Source organism: Pseudophryne corroboree, chromosome 2, assembly GCF_028390025.1.
Source record: "Pseudophryne corroboree isolate aPseCor3 chromosome 2, aPseCor3.hap2, whole genome shotgun sequence".
Taxonomy (NCBI): Eukaryota; Metazoa; Chordata; class Amphibia; order Anura; family Myobatrachidae; genus Pseudophryne; species Pseudophryne corroboree.
In genome coordinates this window covers 115,479,617-115,501,492 of record NC_086445.1, presented here as the reverse complement: position 1 = coordinate 115,501,492, position 21,876 = coordinate 115,479,617, and the positions used below count along the sequence as shown (strand labels likewise).

The 21,876-nt window shown below is 47.2% G+C and overlaps 1 protein-coding gene across 2 annotated transcripts in view; it reads right to left on the bottom strand.

Annotated features, from left to right (window-relative positions):
* Positions 1-21,876, bottom strand: part of LATS2 (large tumor suppressor kinase 2) — a 115,465-nt gene that overhangs the window by 15,584 nt on the left and 78,005 nt on the right. For both annotated transcript variants that reach the window (XM_063951628.1, XM_063951627.1), the window contains one exon: positions 17,008-18,530. In XM_063951628.1, the coding sequence (XP_063807698.1) occupies positions 17,008-18,530 (1,523 nt within the window). The remainder of the gene's footprint in view (positions 1-17,007; positions 18,531-21,876) is intronic.

Below are 21,876 nucleotides of genomic sequence, written 5' to 3'. Positions count from 1 at the left end.
GCTATACAATTAGCCCTGATAAACTAGAGCTTATCCCTGGTACAGGTACATATCGGGGATTATGCTTTGTGGCATGCAAAGCATAATCCGCGGTAAATGCCGCGATAATACATAGGTCCACGGGACTTATGTTTTTCGTAGGACCTAATTAGATAGAAAGCACCTTGAAAAAGACCTCTGTTAGAGGTGGAAACGCGTCAGTGATTACAGGACGCTGAGGAGGGTAGCAGGAGAGGAACGTTCCATTCCAGTACAGCGAGGCACAGGGGATTCCCGGGTTTCCCTGCACCAATTAAACCCGCAAGCTGGCTTTGAACTGTGTATACAGTTCATACGATCTGGTAATTTCCTCACCAGTCCCCACCCCAGTTCCATATGCTGCTATTTCAATTTACACTGTGTTTATAAAATCATTGTAATTTCCAGTGCTGCTATATATCCTATTGGATTAGACATGGAATTTTTTTAATACTTGAGGAATTTTTTAATGCTTGATGAATTTGTGTTATACATACGATTAAAACTGTACTTCACTATGTATACAAAATCTTTTTCTTTTTTATGACATTCGCATGAGTTTGCAATTAACTCTGGGACCTTTTGAAGCGACTATTCATTGTGGAGCGCAAGATAATTCCCCTTTTCTCATATTTTTTCTTTAATTAGATAGAGTGCCCGCGCCACTATTGCTGGTAATTAGATAACCCCCAGAAACTAATACGAGGGATGACCACAAGGGTCTTCACTAACTGCAAGTATGAGCATACCGCTGAACTGAGCAAACCAGAAAAAGTTTGAGGAAAGACCCGACGGGTAGAAATACAAGAGTGAGGTAAATGTAGGAGATAAATAAATAATGCTAGAAATTGGAGAACCTTGTTACATAAGAAGAAATAAAGAGCTGATGTTCCAGGACCAGTTAAAATTAGTTGTGGTAAATTTAATAGGCAAAACCATTGCTGGTGGCTGTCAAACATAAAATATGTGGGTAAACAGAAGCAAATTCTATCCCTCACCACACAACTGAACCAAAGGATGACATAAAAACACAATTTACTTAATTTAATATTTCTTTCTAAATTTCCCAATAAGAAACTTTTACCCTAGGGGTGCCGTGAAAAATATTCTTATCCTCTAGGGCGCCGTGATTCAAAAAAGTTTTATAATTGCATATAGGTATATAAAATTGCTTTTACCCTAATATGTCCCGAAAAACAATACCAAGTAACTGTTCTCGGTGTTCTATGCTGCAGGAAAATTTAATGACCTGAAATTGCTGCAAAACAAAGTAGTTTTTGCAAAAACATAAAACTAGAGGGGGGGGTTTGGTCTCTTTTTACGATTGCTCGCTTTTAACAACCTACACCCACTCGGATAAATTTACTAAAGTGCAGGTTCACAAAAGTGGAGATGTCGCCCATAGTGACCAATCAAATTCTAGCTTTAAATTTCTAAACCGTACCAGATAAATGATAGGGCAACACTTCCACCATTGTAAACTTCTAGGTACTGTGTATAAACTATGGAGACAAAAAAAAATAAAAAAAATCTAACGTTTTGTCTGCATTTTGTCCCGGCATCACGCAAAAACTACTGGATGAATATGGATCGTGTTTGATTATTGTGTAGCTTAGTGACCTAGAAAGAAACAGAGTAATGTATGATCTCAATGTGACATCAGGGAGAGGAGCAATAAAGAAAAAAATAAGATTTTAAACCTTCCGGTAAATCTTTTTCTCGTAGTCCGTAGAGGATGCTGGGGACTCCGTAAGGACCATGGGGATAGACGGGCTCCGCAGGAGACATGGGCACTTTAAGAAAGACTTTAGGTATGGGTGTGCACTGGCTCCTCCCTCTATGCCCCTCCTCCAGACCTCAGCTAGAGAAACTGTGCCCAGAGGAGACGGACAGTACGAGGAAAGGATTTTTGTTAAACCAAGGGCAAGATTCATACCAGCCCACACCATTCACACTGTATAACTTGTGATAAACTAACCAGTTAACAGTATGAAAAAACAACATAGCATCAGTCGGAGACGGATGAAAACTATAACATAACCCTTATGTAAGCAAAACTATATACAAGTCTTGCAGAAGTAGTCCGCACTTGGGACGGGCGCCCGGCATCCTCTACGGACTACGAGAAAAAGATTTACCGGTAGGTTTAAAATCTTGTTTTCTCTTACGTCCTAGAGGATGCTGGGGACTCCGTAAGGACCCTGGGGATTATACCAAAGCTCCCAAACGGGCGGGAGAATGCGGATGACTCTGCAGCACCGATTGAGCAAACAGGAGGTCCTCCTCAGCCAGGGTATCAAACTTATAGAACTTTGCAAAGGTGTATGAACCTGACCAAGTAGCAGCTCGGCACAGCTGTAGTGCCGAGACACCTCGGGCAGCCGCCCAAGACGAGCCCACCTTCCTAGTGGAATGGGCCTTGACCGATTCTGGTAACGGCAATCCAGCTGTCGCATGTGCCTGCTGAATCGTGTTACAGATCCAGCGAGCAATAGTCTGCTTTGAAACAGGAGCGCCAACCTTGTTGGCTGCATACAGGACAAACAGTGCTTCTGTTTTTCTGACTCTAGCCATTCTGGCCACGTAAATTTTCAAAGCCCTGACCACATCAAGGGACTCGGAATCCTCCAAGTCTCGTGTAGCCACAGGCACCACAATAGGTTGGTTCATATGAAAAGATGACACCACCTTAGGCAAAAATTGAGGACGGGTCCGCAATTCCGCTCTATCCATATGGAAAACTAGATAGGGGCTTTTATGAGACAAAGCCGCCAATTCCGACACTTGCCTAGCCGAAGCCAAGGCTAACAACATGACCACTTTCCAAGTGAGATATTTTAACTCCACCGTTTTAAGTGGTTCAAACCAGTGCGACTTAAGGAAACTCAACACCACGTTAAGGTCCCAAGGCGCCACCGGAGGTACAAAAGGAGGCTGAATATGCAGCACTCCCTTCACAAAAGTCTGTACTTCTGGGAGAGAAGCCAATTCTTTTTGAAAGAAAATGGATAAGGCCGAAATCTGAACCTTAATGGAGCCTAAGTTTAGGCCCAAATCCACTCCAGTTTGTAGGAAGTGAAGGAAACGGCCCAGATGGAATTCTTCCGTAGGAGCATTCCTGGCCTCACACCAAGAAACATATTTTCGCCATATACGGTGATAATGTTTAGCTGTCACGTCCTTCCTAGCCTTTATCAGAGTAGGAATGACCTAATCCGGAATGCCCTTTTCTGCTAGGATCCGGCGTTCAACCGCCATGCCGTCAAACGCAGCCGCGGTAAGTCTTGGAACAGACAGGGCCCCTGTTGCAACAGGTCCTGTCTTAGAGGAAGAGGCCACGGATCTTCTGTGAGCATCTCCTGCAGATCCGGATACCAGGCCCTTCGTGGCCAATCTGGAACAATGATAATTGTCTGTACTCCTCTTTTCCTTATTATTCTCAACACCTTTGGGATGAGAGGAAGAGGAGGAAACACATAGACCGACTGGAACACCCACGGTGTCACTAGGGCGTCCACAGCTGCCGCCTGAGGGTCTCTTGACCTGGCGCAATACCTCTGAAGCTTTTTGTTGAGGCGGGACGCCATTATGTCTATCTGGGGCAGTCCCCACTGACTTGCAATCTGTGCGAAGACTTCCTGATGAAGGCCCTACTCTCCTGGATGCAGGTCGTGTCCGCTGAGGAAGTCTGCTTCCCAGTTGTCCACTCCCGGAATGAACACTGCTGACAGTGCGCTTACATGATTTTCCACCCAGCGAAGAATCCTGGTGGCTTCCGCCATTACCACTCTGCTCCTTGTGCCGCCCTGGCGGTTTACATGAGCCACTGCGGTGATGTTGTCTGACTGGATCAGAACTGGTAAGTCGCGAAGCAAGGTCTCCGCTTGACGAAGGGCGTTGTATATGGCCCTCAGCTCCAGGACGTTGATGTGAAGACAAGTTTCTTGACTTGGCCAAAGACCCTGGAAGTTTCTTCCTTGTGTGACTGCTCCCCAACCTCGGAGGCTCGCGTCCGTGGTCACCAGAACCCAGTCCTGAATGCCGAACCTGCGGCCCTCTAGAAGGTGAGCACTCTGCAGCCACCACAGGAGAGATACCCTGGCCCTGGGGGACAGTGTGATCAACCGATGAATCTGTAGATGTGACCCGGACCACTTGTCCAGTGGGTCCCATTGGAAGGTCCTCGCATGGAACCTGCCAAACGGAATGGCCTCGTAAGATGCCACCATCTTTCCCAGGACTCGAGTGCAGTGATGCACTGACACCTGTTTTGGTTTCAATAGGTTCCTGACCAGAGTCATGAGTTCTTGAGCCTTTTCCGTTGGAAGATAAACCCTTTTCTGGTCCGTATCCAGAATCATGCCCAAGAAGGTCAGACGAGTCGTAGGAACCAGCTCTGACTTCGGGATATTGAGAATCCAGCCGTGTTGCTGTAACACTCTCAGTGAAAGTGACACGCTGCTCAGCAACTGCTCTCTTGATCTCGCTTTTATGAGGAGATCGTCCAAGTACGGGATAATTGTGACCCCCTGCTTGCGCAGGAGCACCATCATTTCCGCCATTACCTTGGTGAAAATCCTCGGGGCCGTGGAAAGCCCAAACGGCAACGTCTGAAATTGGTAATGACAATCCTGTACCGCAAATCTCAGGTACGCCTGATGAGGTGGATATATTGGAACATGAAGGTATGCATCCTTTATGTCTGGGGATACCATAAAATCCCCCCCTTCCAGGCTGGCGATGACCGCTCTGAGTGATTCCATCTTGAACTTGAACCTTTTCAAGTATATAGGTTCAGGGATTTTAAATTTAAAATGGGTCTGACCGAACCGTCCGGTTTCGGGACTACAAAAAGGGTTGAGTAATATCCCCTCCCTTGTTGCAGTAGGGGAACCTTGACCACCACCTGTTGAAGATACAATTTGTGAATTGCATTTAACACTAACTCCCTTTCTGAGGGAGAAGCTGGCAGGGCCGATTTGAAAAAACGGCGAGGAGACACCTCTTCGAATTCCAGCTTGTAACCCTGAGAAACAATTTCTACTGCCCTGGGATCCACCTGTGAGTGAACCCAGATGTGGCTGAAAAGTCGAAGACGTGCCCCCACTGGGGCGGACTCCTGTATCGGAGCCCCAGCGTCATGCGGTGGATTTTGTAGAGGCCGGGGAGCACTTCTGTTCCTGGGAACTAGCTGTGTTGTGCAGCTTCTTTCCTCTGCCCTTACCTCTGGCAAGAAAGGACGCACCTCGTACTTTCTTGTTTCTCTGTGACCGAAAGGACTGCATCTGATAATGTGGCGCTTTCTTAGGCTGTGAGGGAATATAAGGCAAAAAATTGGATTTACCAGCTGTAGCTGTGGAGACCAGGTCCGAGAGACCTTCTCCAAACAATTCCTAACCCTTGTAAGGTAAAACCTCCATATGCCTTTTTGAGTCGGCATCACCTGTCCATTGCCGGGTCCATAGGACTCGTCTAGCAGAAATCGACATAGCGTTGATTCTAGAACCCAATAGACCAATGTCTCTTTGAGCATCTCTTATATATAAGACAGCATCTTTTATATGTCCTAGGGTCAATAAGATGGTATCCATATCCAGGGTTTCAATTTCCGCTGATAAGGAATCCGTCCATGCTGCTACAGCGCTACACACCCAGGCCGACGCAATAGCCGGTCTGAGTAAGGTACCCGAATGCGTGTAAATGGACTTAAAGGTAACCTCCTGCTTGCGATCCGCAGGATCCTTGAGGGTGGCCATATCCTGGGATGGCAGCGCTACCTTCTTGCATAAGCGTGTCAACGCTTCGTCCACCCTAGGGGAGGATTCCCACCGTATCCTGTCCTTTTGGCGGGAAAGGATACGCCATAAGAATCCTTTTGGGAATCTGCAGTTTTTTGTCTGGAACTTACCAAGCTTTTTCACATAACTCGTTCAGCTCATGTGAGGGAGGAAAGGTTACCTCAGGTTTCTTTCCCTTATACATGTGTACCCTCGTGTCAGGGACAGGGGGTTCCTCTGTGATATGCAAAACATCTTTTATTGCAATAATCATATCGAATACATTCAGCCAATTTTGGCTGTAACTTTGCATAATCGTAGTCGACACTGGAGTCAGAATCCGTGTCGGTATCTGTGTCTACTATTTGGGATAGTGGGCGCTTTTGAGACCCCGAAGGTCCCTGCGACATAGAGACAGACATGGGTTGATTCCCTGGCTGTTCCCTAGCTTCCGCTTTGTCTAATCTTTTGTGCAATAAATTTACATTAGCACTTAAAACATTCCACATATCCATCCAGTCAGGTGTCGGCGTCGTCGACGGAGACACCACATTCATTTTCTCCTCCTCCTCCCCCGGAAAGCCTTCTACCTCAGACATGTCGACACACGCGTACCGACACACCACACACTCAGGGAATCCTCTTATCTGAAGACAGTTCCCCCACAAGGCCCTTTGGAAAGACAGAGAGAGAGTATGCCAGCACACACCCAGCGATATATGACCTAGGAAAAAACACAATGTTTACTTAGATAGCGCTGTAATCTGTATATTGCGCCAAATATGTGCCCCCCCCCCCCCTTCTTTAAAACCCTCTGTCACCGTGGATAAGCAGGGGAGAGTCCGGGGAGCTTCCTCTCAGCGCTGTGCTGCGGAGAAAATGGCGCTGGTGAGTGCTGAGGAAGAACCCCCGCCCCCTCAGCGGCGGGCTTCTGTCCCGCTCAAATATGTAAAAAACCTGGCTGGGGCTCTTTATATATACAGTGCCCAGCTGTATATATATACTTTTGCCAGAAAACGAGGTTTATTGCTGCCCAGGGCGCCCCCCCTGCGCCCTGCACCCTTACAGTGTCTGCCTGTGTGTGCTGTGTGGGAGCAATGGCGGACAGCTTTACTGCTGTGCGTTACCTCAGTGAAGATCTGAAGTCTTCTGCCGCCTCTGAAGTCTTCTTACTTCTCATACTCACCCGGCTTCTATCTTCCGGCTCTGCGAGGAGGACGGCGGCGCGGCTCTGGGACGGAGACGGCGAGGGTGAGACCTGCGTACCGATCCCTCTGGAGCTAATGGTGTCCAGTAGCCTGAGAAACAGAGCCTTGAAACTCACAGAAGTAGGTCTGCTTCTCTCTCCTCAGTCCCACGATGCAGGGAGTCTGTTGCCAGCAGGCTCCCTGAAAATAAAAAACCTAACAAAATACTTTTTCAGGAAACTCAGGAGAGCTCCCTGTAATGCACCCAGTCTCCTCTGGGCACAGTAGTAAACGGAGGTCTGGAGGAGGGGCATAGAGGGAGGAGCCAGTGCACACCCATACCTAAAGTCTTTCTTAAAGTGCCCATGTCTCCTGCGGAGCCCGTCTATCCCCATGGTCCTTAAGGAGTCCCCAGCATCCTCTAGGACGTAAGAGAAAAACACATGCTTGACACTATGGGTAAACGCTCTCAGGACCAGCTGCTTCTCCCATGGGCAGCTTTACGTGGTTTGCTCACGAGTTAGTAGCCCCAAGCATCTGTTTGTGTTAATTCCTGAAGAAAAAAAACTGCAAATATTGTTTACAAAGAATCTTTTAATCAATGTGTACAATATAAAATATACATCACTATATTAGATGGCACTACTGTCTTTGTAAAATTAATTCCGCTGACCAATAAGACAGCCACACGAGCGAAGCTGCGGGCAAGCGCTAGTATCTAGTATAAATAAAGTACTTTATTTAAACAGAGACTTATCCTAATACTTGCCAGGTTTCTGAAAAGCCACTACCCAGTGTGTAACAGGTGCTTTGCTGCTTTTCTGGTATAATTGTAATAGAGGACAAACAATATTTGGCGCCCTATTTTTAGGGTTAGCGCTCTGAATAGACGTTACGTCATTCCTTAAGGTGCTATATTTACAAGGTATTGAGCAAAGTATTTCATGAATGTCCTGCACACAAACAGAAGGAAAGGACAGATTATTCTCTCTCCACAGCTGTCCCAAGTACGGTATAGTCACAATTAGACAATCTGCACATATGTGATGCTGCAAAATGCCTCTAAATATAGCAAACAAATGATTACTTCATCTAATTTAAGATGTATTTGCCCATGACCAGTCTACATGTCTGCCAGTGGGAATGTGGCTAATCTACTTCTATTATTAAGACTTCTTGTGTCTGTTGGGTCATTGAACAAAAAATAATTCATCTTTGAATAAATTTAGAATTGTCATCTTTTTCCAGATGGATTTGATCTAAAGTGTAAAACATAAATGCAAAAACAAGCAAGGCCACTAGAACAGTGGCATATGGCAGAGGCTGTGCGTTACCAAGCAGAATAATATAGATAAAATAAGGTGGTATATAGTATACCAAATTAAATAAGAACAGGATGCTCTCTCGCTGCTCTGCATAAGGTGTTTAACTGAGGCACAGTGACTGACAACCTTGCTATGCAGAAATACATTGTGGAGATTGAAATGATTCATGTACATGGCATCATCAGTGATGTTTAGAGCACAGAATCTGGTTCTCTCTTTTGACCGACATAAGATCTACAGTGCATTCGGAAAGTATTCACAGTGCTTGACTTTTTCCACATTTTGTTATGTTACAGCCTTATTCCACACTGGAATAAATTCATTTTGTCCCTCAAAATTCTACACACAATACCCCATAATGACAACGTGAAGAAACTTTTTTTTTTTTTAGATTTTTGCAAATTTATTAAAAATAAAAAACTAAGAAATCACATGTACATAAGTATTCACAGCCTTTGCTCAATACTTTGTTGATGCAACTTTGGCAGCAATTACAGCCTCAAGTCTTTTTGAATATGATGCCACAAGCTTGGCACACTTATCTTTGGGCAGTTTCGCCCAATCCTCTTTGCAGCACCTCTCAAGCTCCATCAGGTTGGATGGGAAGCGTCGTGCACAGCCATTTTCAGATCTCTGCAGAGATGTTCAATCGGATTTAAGTGTGGGCTCTGGCTGGGCCACTCAAGGACATTTAAAGAGTTGTCCTGAAGCCACTCCTTTGATATCTTGGCTGTGTGCTTATGGCCGTTGTGCTGCTGAAAGATGAACCGTCGCCCCAGTCTGAAGTCAAGAGCGCTCTGGAGCAGGTTTTCATCCAGGATGTCTCTGTACATTGCTGCATTCATCTTTCCCTCTATCCTGACTAAGTCTCCCAGTTCCTGCCACTGAAAAAAAAAAACCCCACAGCATGATGCTGCCACCACCATGCTTCACTGTAGGGATGGTATTGGCCTGGTGATGAGCGGTGCCTGGTTTCCTCCAAACACGACGCCTGGCATTCCGCCAAAGAGTTCAATCTTTGTCTCATCAGACCAGAGAATTTTGTTTCTCATGGTCTGAGAGTCCTTCAGGTGCATTTTGGCAAACTCCAGGAGGGCTGCATTGTGATTTTTAATAAGGAGTGGCTTCCGTCTGGCCAATCTACCATACAGGCCTGATTGGTGGATTGCTGTAGAGATGGTTGTTCTTCTGGAAGGTTCTCCTCTCTCCACAGAGGAATGCTGTAGCTCTGACAGAGTGACCATCTCTAGGAAGAGTCCTGGTGGTTCCGAACTTCTTCCATTTATGGGTGGTGGAGGCCACTGTGCTCATTAGGACCTTCAAAGCAGCAGATATTTTTCTGTACCCTTCCCCAGATCTGTGCCTCGAGACAATCCATCTCGGAGGTCTACGGACAATTCCTTTGACTTCATGCTTGGGACCTTATATAGACAGGTGTGTTCCTTTCCAAATCATGTCCAATCAACTGAATTTACCACAGGTGGACTCTAATTAAGCTGCAGGAACATCTCAAGGATGATCAGTGGAAATAGGATGCACCCGAGCTCAATTTTGAGTTTCATGGCAAAGGCTGTGAATACTTATTTTCCATGAGATTTCTTCGTTTTTTAGTTTTAATAAATCTGCAAAAATCTAAAAAAAAAACTTTTTTCACGTCATCATTATGGTGTATTGTGTGTAGAAATTTGAGGGAAAAATAAATTTATTCCATTTTGGAATAAGGCTGTAACATAACAAAATGTGAAGCGCTGTGAATACTTTCCGAATGCACTGTAAATATGTGGGAGATCAGCTGTATGTAATGGAGTGAAGCTTTATCTTTTTTTTTTTTTTTTTTTTTTTTTAAACACAGCTACAGCTAAATGTTATATTATATCACTAAATAATATATTTGAACTTACACAATTTTACAGTTTAGTGTTCCTTTAAAGTTGGGTTGAGTGTGAATTGCTTAAAATTTTACATAAGCAGAAATTCCTAAACCCACTGTTTGGAACCTCCGTTCGGAAGCCAGGACAGAACTGGCTACTAAATGAGCTGACACTACCTAAAAAGCACAGCGGGCAACACCGTTATTATTACTTACTACAACTGCCTTTGCAGAAATGCACTAGAACTGTTTTGGCTAACCTGCGGCTCTCCAGTTTTTGTGAAACTACATGATCCAGCAAGCCCCGTCACCGTTTTGATTTCAGTTAATGCTATAACTCTGGCAGGGCATGCTGGGATTTGAAGTTTCTCAACAACTGGAGAGCCACAGGTTTGCTAGACCTGCTCTAGAAGAATTAAGGTACATACACACTAGATGCCTTGCAAACGATGCAATGTCGTCAGCGACGGGCCGGGCGGGGGTGCCGGCATTTGGCAGCATGGCCCTCACTGGTGATGTCACTGATAACTCAGTTGATCTGTAGATGTATCTACAGACGGACCGGGCAGTGTGTTGTGCGTACACACTGCCCAAACCGTCGTGACTGACGTCACGAACTGGACCGGCATTTACATGCGCCCGCCTAGTTGAGCTGTCAATCACCGCTGGTGTCTGCAGCAAATGTACCCGCCCGTACAGACAGCACAATGTGTCAGTATATAGTTAGATATTTTGGCAATCGGCTGTGCTGCAGGGCCGACGCGATACGTCTGAGCGGCGACATTCACAGACATATTGTTGGTACACACTGGCCGACGGGCCAGTGATATATCGGCCGCTCAACAGAACGGCCAACATATCAGCCTGTGTGTACCCAGCATTAATGTATGTTTGTTTTTGTTCAATTTATTTGTTTACTAATTATTATTCCCACGTGGGATATTTTCGTTTTCATTTTATTTTAGTTCCAAGCGTGTGTTAACGGGAGTTGATCGCAGCAGAAAATAAGATTTTACTTACCGGTAAATCTATTTCTCGTAGTCCGTAGTGGATGCTGGGGACTCCGTAAGGACCATGGGGAATAGACGGGCTCCGCAGGAGACAGGGCACTTTAAGAAAGAAATTGGATACTGGTGTGCTCTGGCTCCTCCCTCTATGTCCCTCCTCCAGACCTCAGTTAGAGAAACTGTGCCCGGAAGAGCTGACAGTACAAGGAAAGGATTTTGGAATCCAGGGTAAGACTCATACCAGCCACACCAATCACACCGTATAACTTGTGATAAACTTACCCAGTTAACAGTATGAACAACCACAGAGCATCAGATCAACCCTGATGCACCATAACATAACCCTTATGCAAGCAATAACTATATACAAGTATTGCAGAAGAAGTCCGCACTTGGGACGGGCGCCCAGCATCCACTACGGACTACGAGAAATAGATTTACCGGTAAGTAAAATCTTATTTTCTCTAACGTCCTAGTGGATGCTGGGGACTCCGTAAGGACCATGGGGATTATACCAAAGCTCCCAAACGGGCGGGAGAGTGCGGATGACTCTGCAGCACCGAATGAGCAAACTCAAGGTCCTCCTCAGCCAGGGTATCAAACTTGTAGAACTTTGCAAAAGTGTTTGAACCTGACCAAGTAGCTGCTCGGCAAAGCTGTAATGCCGAGACCCCTCGGGCAGCCGCCCAAGAAGAGCCCACCTTCCTTGTGGAGTGGGCCTTTACTGATTTTGGCAGCGGCAATCCTGCCGCAGAATGAGCCTGCTGAATCGTGTTACAGATCCAGCGAGCAATAGTCTGCTTTGAAGCAGGAGCACCCAGCTTGTTGGATGCATACAGGATAAACAGCGACTCCGTTTTCCTGACTCTAGCCGTTCTGGCTACATAAACCTTCAAAGCCCTGACCACATCTAGTAACTCGGAATCCTCCAAATCACGAGTAGCCACAGGCACCACAATAGGTTGGTTCATATGAAAAGATGACACCACCTTAGGCAGAAATTGTGGACGGGTCCTCAATTCTGCTCTGTCCATATGGAAAACTAGATAGGGGCTTTTATGTGATAAAGCCGCTAACTCTGACACACGCCTAGCCGAGGCCAAGGCTAATAGCATGACCACCTTCCACGTGAGATATTTTAACTCCACGGTTTTAAGTGGTTCAAACCAGTGTGACTTCAGGAAACTCAACACCACGTTCAGATCCCAAGGTGCCACTGGAGGCACAAAAGGGGGCTGAATATGCAACACTCCCTTTACAAACGTCTGCACTTCAGGCAGAGAAGCCAGTTCTTTTTGAAAGAAAATAGACAGGGCCGAAATCTGGACCTTAATGGAACCCAATTTTAGGCCCAAAGTCACTCCCGCCTGTAGGAAGTGAAGGAAACGGCCCAGCTGGAATTCCTCCGTGGGGGCATTCCTGGCCTCACACCAAGCAACATATTTTCACCATATACGGTGATAATGTTTAGCCGTCAAGTCCTTCCTAGCCTGTATCAGCGTAGGAATAACTTCATCCGGAATGCCTTTTTCTGCTAGGATCCGGCGTTCAACCGCCATGCCGTCAAACGCAGCCGCGGTAAGTCTTGGAACAGACAGGGCCCCTGTTGCAACAAGTCCTGTCTTAGAGGCAGAGGCCATGGGTCCTCTGTGAGCATTTCTTGCAGATCTGGATACCAAGTCCTTCTTGGCCAATCCGGAACAATGAGTATTGTTCTCACTCCTCTTTCTTATGATTCTCAGCACCTTGGGTATGAGAGGAAGAGGAGGAAATACATAAACCGACTGGAACACCCATGGTGTCACTAGTGCGTCAACAGCTATCGCCTGAGGGTCTCTTGACCTGGCGCAATACCTCTGTAGCTTTTTGTTGAGGCGGGATGCCATCATGTCCACCTGTGGCAGTTCCCACCGACTTGCAATCTGCGTGAAGACTACTTGATGAAGTGCCCACTCTCCCGGGTGGAGGTCGTGCCTGCTGAGGAAGTCTGCTTCCCAGTTGTCCACTCCCGGAATGAACACTGCTGACAGTGCGCTTACGTGATTCTCCGCCCAGCGAAGAATTCTGTTGGCTTCCGCCATCGCCACCCTGCTCCTTGTGCCGCCTTGGCGGTTTACATGAGCCACTGCGGTGATGTTGTCTGACTGAATCAGAACTGATTGGTCGCGAAGCAGGGTCTCCGCTTGACGTAGGGCGTTGTATATGGCCCTTAGTTCCAGGATATTGATGTGAAGGCAAGTCTCCTGACTTGACCACAGACCTTGGAAATTTCTTCCCTGTGTGACTGCCCCCCACCCTCGGAGGCTTGCATCCGTGGTCACCAGGACCCAGTCCTGAATGCCAAATCTGCGGCCCTCGAGAAGGTGAGCACTCTGCAGCCACCACAGGAGAGACACCCTGGCCCTGGGGGATAGGGTGATCAGCCGGTGCATCTGAAGATGTGATCCGGACCACTTGTCCAACAGATCCCATTGAAAGGTCCTCGCATGGTACCTGCCGAAGGGAATGGCCTCGTATGATGCCACCATCTTTCCCAGGACTCGCGTGCAGTGATGCACCGACACCTGTTTTGGTTTTAATAGGTCTCTGACCAGTGTCATGAGCTCCTGAGCCTTCTCCATCGGGAGATAAACCCTCTTCTGGTCTGTGTCCAGAATCATGCCCAAGAAGGGCAGACGAGTCGTAGGAATCAACTGCGACTTCGGAATATTTAGAATCCAGCCGTGCTGTTGTAACACTTCCCGAGAGCGTGCTACGCTGATCAGCAACTGCTCTCTGGACCTCGCCTTTATGAGGAGATTGTCCAAGTATGGGATAATTGTGACCCCCTGCTTTCGCAGGAGCACCATCATTTCCGCCATTACCTTGGTAAATATTCTTGGTGCCGTGGAGAGACCAAACGGCACCAAGAATGGTAATGACAATCCTGTACCACAAATCTGAGGTACGCCTGATGAGGTGGATAAATGGGGACATGAAGGTATGCATCCTTTATGTCCAGAGACACCATAAAATCCCCCCCTTCCAGGCTTGCGATGACCGCTCTGAGCGATTCCATCTTGAATTTGAACCTTTTCAGGTATATGTTCAGGGATTTTAAATTCAATATGGGTCTGACCGAACCGTCCGGTTTCGGTACCACAAACATGGTCGAATAATAACCCTTTCCTTGTTGAAGGAGGGGAACCTTGACCATCACCTGCTGAAGATACAATGTGTGAATTGCAGCTAAAAATATTTCCCTCTCTAAGGGGGAAGCTGGCAGGGCCGATTTGAGGTATCGGTGAGGGGGCATCTCCTCGAATTCCAGCTTGTATCCCTGAGACACATTCTCTATTGACCAGGGATCCACCTGGGAGTGAACCCACTTGTGGCTGAAATTTCGGAGACGCGCCCCCACCGGGCCTAGCTCCGCCTGTGGAGCCCCAGCGTCATGTGGTGGATTTAGTGGAAGCCGGGGAGGACTTCTGTTCCTGGGAACTAGCTGTGCTGTGCAGCTTCTTTTCTCTGCCCCTGCCTCTGGCAAGAAAGGACGCACCTCGGACTTTCTTGCCTTTTTGTGAATGAAAGGACTGCATTTGGTAATACGGTGCTTTCTTAGGTTGTGAGGGAACATATGGCAAAAAATTTGACTTTCCAGCAGTAGCTGTGGAGACCAGGTCAGAGAGACCCTCCCCAAAAAATTCCTCACCCTTGTATGGTAAAACCTCCATGTGCCTTTTTGAGTCGGCATCGCTTTTATATGCCCCAGGGTCATTAATATAGTATCCTTGTCTAAGGTATCCAGATCCTCAGACAAGGTATCCCGTCCATGCTGCTACAGCACTACACACCCAGGCCGACGCAATTGCCGGCCTTAGTAAGGTACCTGAATGTGTATAAATGGACTTCAGGGTACCCTCTTGCTTTCTATCCGCAGCATCTTTTAGGGTGGCCGTATCCTGTGACGGTAGGGCCACCTTCTTGGATAAGCATGTTAGAGCTTTGTCCACCCTAGGGGAGGATCCCCAGCGTAGCCTGTCCGTTGGTGGGAAAGGATACGCCATAAGCATCCGTTTGGAAATCTGCAGTTTTTTATCTGGATATTCCCAAGCTTTTTCACATAACTCATTTAGATCATGTGAAGGGGGAAAGGTCACTACCTGCCTTTTTCCCCCATACATATGAACCCTCTGGTCAGGGACTGGGGTTTCCTCTGTGATGTGCAACACCTCCTTCATTGCTATAATCATATAACGTATAGCTTTAGCCAATTTAGGCTGTAACTTTGCATCATCATAGTCGACACTGGAGTCAGAATCCGTGTCGGTATCTGTGTCAACAATTTGGGATAGTGGGCGCTTCTGAGACCCTGACGGCCTCTGCGACATAGGATCAGGCATGGGCAGAGACCCCGACTGTCCTAAGGTTTCAGCTTTATCCAACCTTTTATGCAAGGAATTAACATTATCATTTAAACCCTTCCACATATCCATCCAATCAGGTGTCGGCGCCGTCGGCGGAGACACCTCATTCATTTGCTCCCGCTCTGCTTCCACATAGCCTTCCTCGTCAAACATGTCGACACAAGCGTACCGACACACCACACACACAGGGGATGCTCTTTTTGAAGACAGTTCCCCCACAAGGCCCTTTGGAGAGACAGAGAGAGAGTATGCCAGCACACACCCCAGCGCTATATGTCCCAGGAATCACACAGTAACTTAGTGTTAACCCAGTAGCTGCTGTATATAATGTTTTTGCGCCTAATTTATGTGCCCCCCCTCTCTTTTTACCCTCTTCTACCGTGAATCTGCAGGGGAGAGCCTGGGGAGCTTTCTCTCACCGGAGCTGTGGAGAGAAAATGGTGCTGGTGAGTGCTGAGGAAGAAGCCCCGCCCCCTCAGCGGCGGGCTTCTGTCCCGCGTTTCTGTGTAAAATTATGGCGGGGGCTCATGCATATATACAGTGCCCAACTGTATATATGCCCAACGTTTGCCAAGAGGTCCTAATTGCTGCCCAGGGCCCCCCCCCCCCCCGCGCCCTGTACCCTACAGTAACCGGAGTATGTGGGTTTAGTGTGGGAGCAATGGCGCACAGCTGCAGTGCTGTGCGCTACCTCAGTTTGAAGACTGGAGTCTTCTGCCACCGATTTTGAAGTCTTCTTTCTTATAGCAAGCTCAGGAGAGCTCACTAAACAGCACCCAGCTCGTCCGGGCACAGATTCAAACTGAGGTCTGGAGGGGGGACATAGAGGGAGGAGCCAGAGCACACCAGTATTCATTTTCTTTCTTAAAGTGCCCTGTCTCCTGCGGAGCCCGTCTATTCCCCATGGTCCTTACGGAGTCCCCAGCATCCACTAGGACGTTAGAGAAAGTTTGTTAGCAATTGGGCAAAACCATGTGCACTGCAGGTGTGGCAGATATAACGTGCAGAAAGAGTTAGATTTGGGTGGGTTATTTTGTTTCTGTGCAGGGTAAATACTGGCTGCTTTATCTTTACACTGCAATTTAGATTGCAGATTGAACACACCCCACCCAAATCTAACTCTCTCTGCACATGTTATATCTGCCTCCCCTGCAGTACACATGGTTTTGCCGAACTGCTAACAAAGATCCTGCTGCGATCAACTCAGAATTACCCCCAACATGCTTAAGAGCCAAGCTTGTAACATGCACAAGACTTAATACAAATACGGCAAACAATTTTTAATCATCACCTGCCAAGAACTCATCATGGACACAGCCCTTTACAGATTATAAATGTAAAGTGCTAAAGCTGTAGGCTGAACTCGGAGAATTTCTATGTCATAACAGCAAAGCAAGTATGGTCAGCTGACTCTTACCTCAGCCATCTCTTGTTCCAGCTGTAACCTTCTATTGACTTTCTGATGGTAGGTTTTGAGAACATTCTCCACATGCTGTTCCATGTAAAATTTAAAGGCAAATGGTGAGTAGCTCTTAATTCTGGATTCCCTCTTCTCCTCGTCTTTGCTGTTTTTCCGCACTGGCACAGGCGATGTTTGAATCTGCTTCTTGTCTTTCCCAGACTTGACAGCTTTGGAACTCTTGCTCACTTTCTCATGTTTTACATCTCCGTTGGCGTCATCCTCGTGACTATTTGTCACGTTATCAACAACCCGCAGGTTCTGCTCTACTCCCTTGCATAGAGAGTTCAATTCATGCTGCTCGGAGCTGTTCTGAAGCAAGAGATGCTTTGGATAGGGTGGTGGTGGAAATCGCATATCCTGGTTGCCATAATCTACATCAATCCCGTAAGGACCCGCGCCACCGACAGATAACGGATGGGGCTCAATCATCTGTGGGTTTTCTGCCACTTGAGTTTGTGCTGCTAACCAACCAGGGTGGAATGGTCCTACGGCAGTCTGGGGCTCTGGTCTCATTACCCTCATACTATTTACGGGCTGGAGTATGTGGGCGGATGTCACAGTTGTAATGGTGTTTGGTGATGCCATAGAAGGATCAGGTTTACTTTGGGGAGCCTGCCTCAATTGTACCTGCTTTGGCTGCTGGTGGTTATTAAAGGAATTGTTTCGACTAGGTGCCTGGGATTCTGCTCGGAACGAGACATGTTGTCGTGCAGAGGTGTCCATTCCAGATCCCTGAAGAGAATCACGGCGTGACTGTGCATTCTGCCACTGACACACACTGCCCATATCATACATATCCATATTTAAGCTAGTTTGTGTTGGTGTTAAAAGGTTCTGTGGTGTGTCAGAATACTCACTAGAAAATGGGGACCCTCTTGGCATGACAAGCATTTGGTGAGAATTAGGACTTGACTGTTTTTGGTGAGGGTGCGGCATATAGAGACCTGCCGGGGCTTGCGAATATGCATGGCTTGGGCTGGAATGAGGTACAGGGCCTTTGTTCTGTATAGTTACATACCCTCCATCAGGCTGTATTTTGTTTTGAAATGATGGGGTTCTTTGAACTCCGTACCCCATAGGATCCCCTTGGACTAGGAGATGCTGGCGCCCGTAGTGTGGGCTGTTGGATGCATGAGAGGGCTGCATAGGTAGACCCTGGCTGGTGTGATTCACAATAGCATAGTTCATTGCAGGGGGCTCTACGCTTGTGGCATAGGCCTTTTGTTGGTGCTGGTGTCCTCCAGGTGTGTTATGCGCTGTAGGCCTCTGTGATGGCCCATTCATTGGCCCAGGCTGGGGCGCAGACAGCAAGTAATCCATATATTGACGTGGAACATCACTAAGAACATTGGATCCTTCAACTGGAAAGCTGGGACCTTCATAGGCTGCATTGCTCATTGAATGATAAGGTGAAAAACTTTCACTTGGTCCTTCAAAACTTGACCGATGGAGAACATTATTTGGAGCTGTGCTTTTCCCTTTAACATTAGATAAAAAGAAAAAAACCTAGTAAATAATTTGTTTGAAGAATTCGTAACACATCAAAAAACAAATATCAAATGGCTAATTATGTAATAATGAATGTTTACTGACTACATGACATCACATGACCGCATCTGATTGACAGGGCTGACAGAGAACCATCCTATACTTTTTAAGAACAATAGTACTTCAATAGTGGATTAACATAAAAGAGCCCAGAATAGCGGACATTTAGGGAGGTCCCTCCTCTCGGGTGAGCCTCCTTCTCCCTGTACTTGAGGAACTCTGCCATCCACGCGGGCATGATCTCATTGCTTTATAATATAATACTCTTGTTAGTAACATGCTAGACTCTAAGGCCAGACATGGAGTTGGAGTGGGAGAGGAATATAAGCTCTCCTCCAAAGGAAGACTAATAGGAGATTGTCAGGTCTATAATTGACTCTAGCTCAATATCGATCCTGATTAACGAAAATAGGATTTTATTACCTACCAGTAAACCCTTTTCTCGTAGTCCATAAGGGATACTGGGGTCACTTAGTACGATGGGTATAGATTGGGTCCAAAGGAGCCGGTGCACTTTAAATTTCTTCAACTGGGTATGCTGGCTCCTCCCCTTTATGCCCCCTCCTACAGCCAGCAGTACAGGTAAAACTGTGCACGAACGGACATACTTGAGAGAAGGAACATAGCAGTGAGTGGTGAGAGTCATACACCAGCACACCAACAACATAAAACGACCAGCAACGGCTGGTAACAAACAGCAACAGCTGAACAGGTAAAGCCTGCAGACACGTCAAAGCACTGAAGCGGGCGCCAAGTATCCCTTATGGACTACGAGAAAAGGATTTACCGGTAGGTATTAAAATCCTATTTTCTTAACATCCATAAGGGATACTGGGGTTGTCCCAAAGCTTCCAGAACGGTCGGGAAAGTGCGGAGACGTCTGCAGCAATTTCTGCCCAAACTGGGTATCCTCTTTGGCCAGGATATCAAACTTGTAGAACTTCACAAAGGTGTTAATCCCCGACCAGGTAGCAGCTCGGCATAGTTACAAGGCCGAGACACCACAGGCAGCCGCCCAGGAAGACCCCACCGATCTTGTAGAGTGGGCCTTCAGAGACTGCGGAACAGGTAAGGCTGCAGACACATAGGCCTGTTGGATAGTAAGCCTAAACCAACGAGCAATGGACTGCTTAGAAGCAGGACAACCCTTTTTCTGTGCATCATATAGCACAAACAAGGAATCCGTCTTCCTTATCCCAGAGCCGTCTTAACAGCAGTGTAGGCCCCTGGACAAAGCAATGCACTGGGGCCCCTACCCACCCATCAGCGTTAGGGGTTGGGGGTGCTATCAGCGGCAGCATTGATGTCCCGCGGGGGGTAGGGGGGTTCTATCTTTCGCTCAGCATGTAGGACCTGGAAAAATAATTTCTGCTAATTACTCCTTTACTGCACAAATGGGGCAGGAAGGAGAACACTAAACTGTAGAAGGGGACATTGTGCTGAATGAAGAGGCCCTGGTACATGACTTCCAGGGTGGTAGGGGGTGTTTAATACACAGGGGAGGGGTGGATAGTGGAGTGGGCTTAATATTCATCATTTTCCAGGGGTCAGGGCAGCTTGCTTTTCTGCAGATATCTCCAGTTCATGGAAATAGATTTCTTAGCTTTAATGCGATAAAAAAAAACTAGAGAGTCCCACCTGTCAGGAGGTACTGGGGATTTGGGGATCAGACTTCAGTAGCCAGAGCAATCCACCAACAAAAATATAAAACTGCACACCAGGCGTGTGGAGCTGGAGCAGGGACCAGCTGCTTGAAGGCTGATATCTCTGGTTCTGGGCATAGTGCCGACAAGCTACCAGTGTCCACTGAAAGGTGGGAGTCCCAGCTTTTGGAGTAGAAAAACTCTAAGTTAGACAGAACCCGAGATATCTGGCTGGGAAGAACAATTAACAGGCTTGGATGGGGACCACTGCTTTGAAGTCGGATATCTCCGGTTCCCCAGGGCCGATTTTCAAAAATCTGGTACCCATGGAAAGAGGGGACCCTCAGCTATCAGCCTGCTGCCCTTTTACTCCTGGGGCCCTTGAGCAAGAGCCAATTGAGCCCATATGAAAAGACGGCCCTGCCTGATCTTCAAGGCTCGCACAGCATCCAATGCCTCCGGAGGAGCAGAAGTGCCAGAACCTGACACAGCCACAATAGGTTGATTTAAGTGGAACGCAGAGACGACCTTCGGCAGGATCTGCTGCCTAGTCCTGAGCTCCGCTCTGTCCTCGTAAAAGACCAAGTAGAGACTTTTACAAGATAAGGCCCCCAATTCTGAGACACGCCTAGTAGAAGCCAGGGCCAGTAACATCACTGTCTTCCACGTGAGGTACTTGTCTTCTACCGTCATCAGAGGTTCAAACCAGGACGACTGTATAAATTCCAACACTACATTCAAATACCAGGGTGCCGTGGGTAGCACAAAAGGAGGTTGTATGTGGAGTACCCATTGCAAGAAGGTCTGAACTTCTGGCAACACCGCCAATTTCTTCTGGAAGAAAATTGAGAGAGCTTGAAATCTGGACCTTAATGGAACCCAGACGTAAGTCTGCAGGAAACGTAAGAAACGTCCCAAGTGGAACTCTGCAGGCGGATACATGCGTTTCTCGCACCAAGAGACATATCTTCTCCAGATATGATGATAGTGTTTTGATGTCACAGGTTTCCTGACCTGAACCATAATAGCAATAACCTTTTTGGAAAGGCCTTTGTGAGCTAGGATGTTCCGCTCAACCTCCATGCCATCAGACGAAGTCGCCGTAAGTACGGGTAGACGAACGATCCTTGTTGAAGAAGATCTCTTTTCAGTGGCTGAGGCCAAGTGTCTTCGATGAACATGTCCAGAAGATCCATGTACCACGCCCTCCGAGGCCAATCCGGGGCAATCAGAATCGCCTAGACTCTTTGATTCCTGATTCACTTAAGCACCCTTGAGATCAACGGGATTTGGAGGAAACAGGTAGACTAGCCGGTAAGGCCAAGGTGGCGTCAGTGCATCTACTGCCCTCGTCTGAGGGTCCCTGGTTCGTGAGCAATACCAGCGAAGCTTCTTGTTGAGTCGAGAAGCCATCATGTCTATTTGTGGGCAGCCCCACCGGTCGATGATCTGCTGAAACACCTGATGGTGGAGATCGTGAGGACTCAGTAAGTCCGCTTCCCAGTTGTCCACTCCCGGAATGAAGATTGCGGACATTGCACTTGCATTTCTCTCTGTACAGAGGAGTATCTTTGACACTTCTCGCATACAGGCCCTGCTTTTTGTCCCTCCTTGTCTATTAATCTATGCCGTG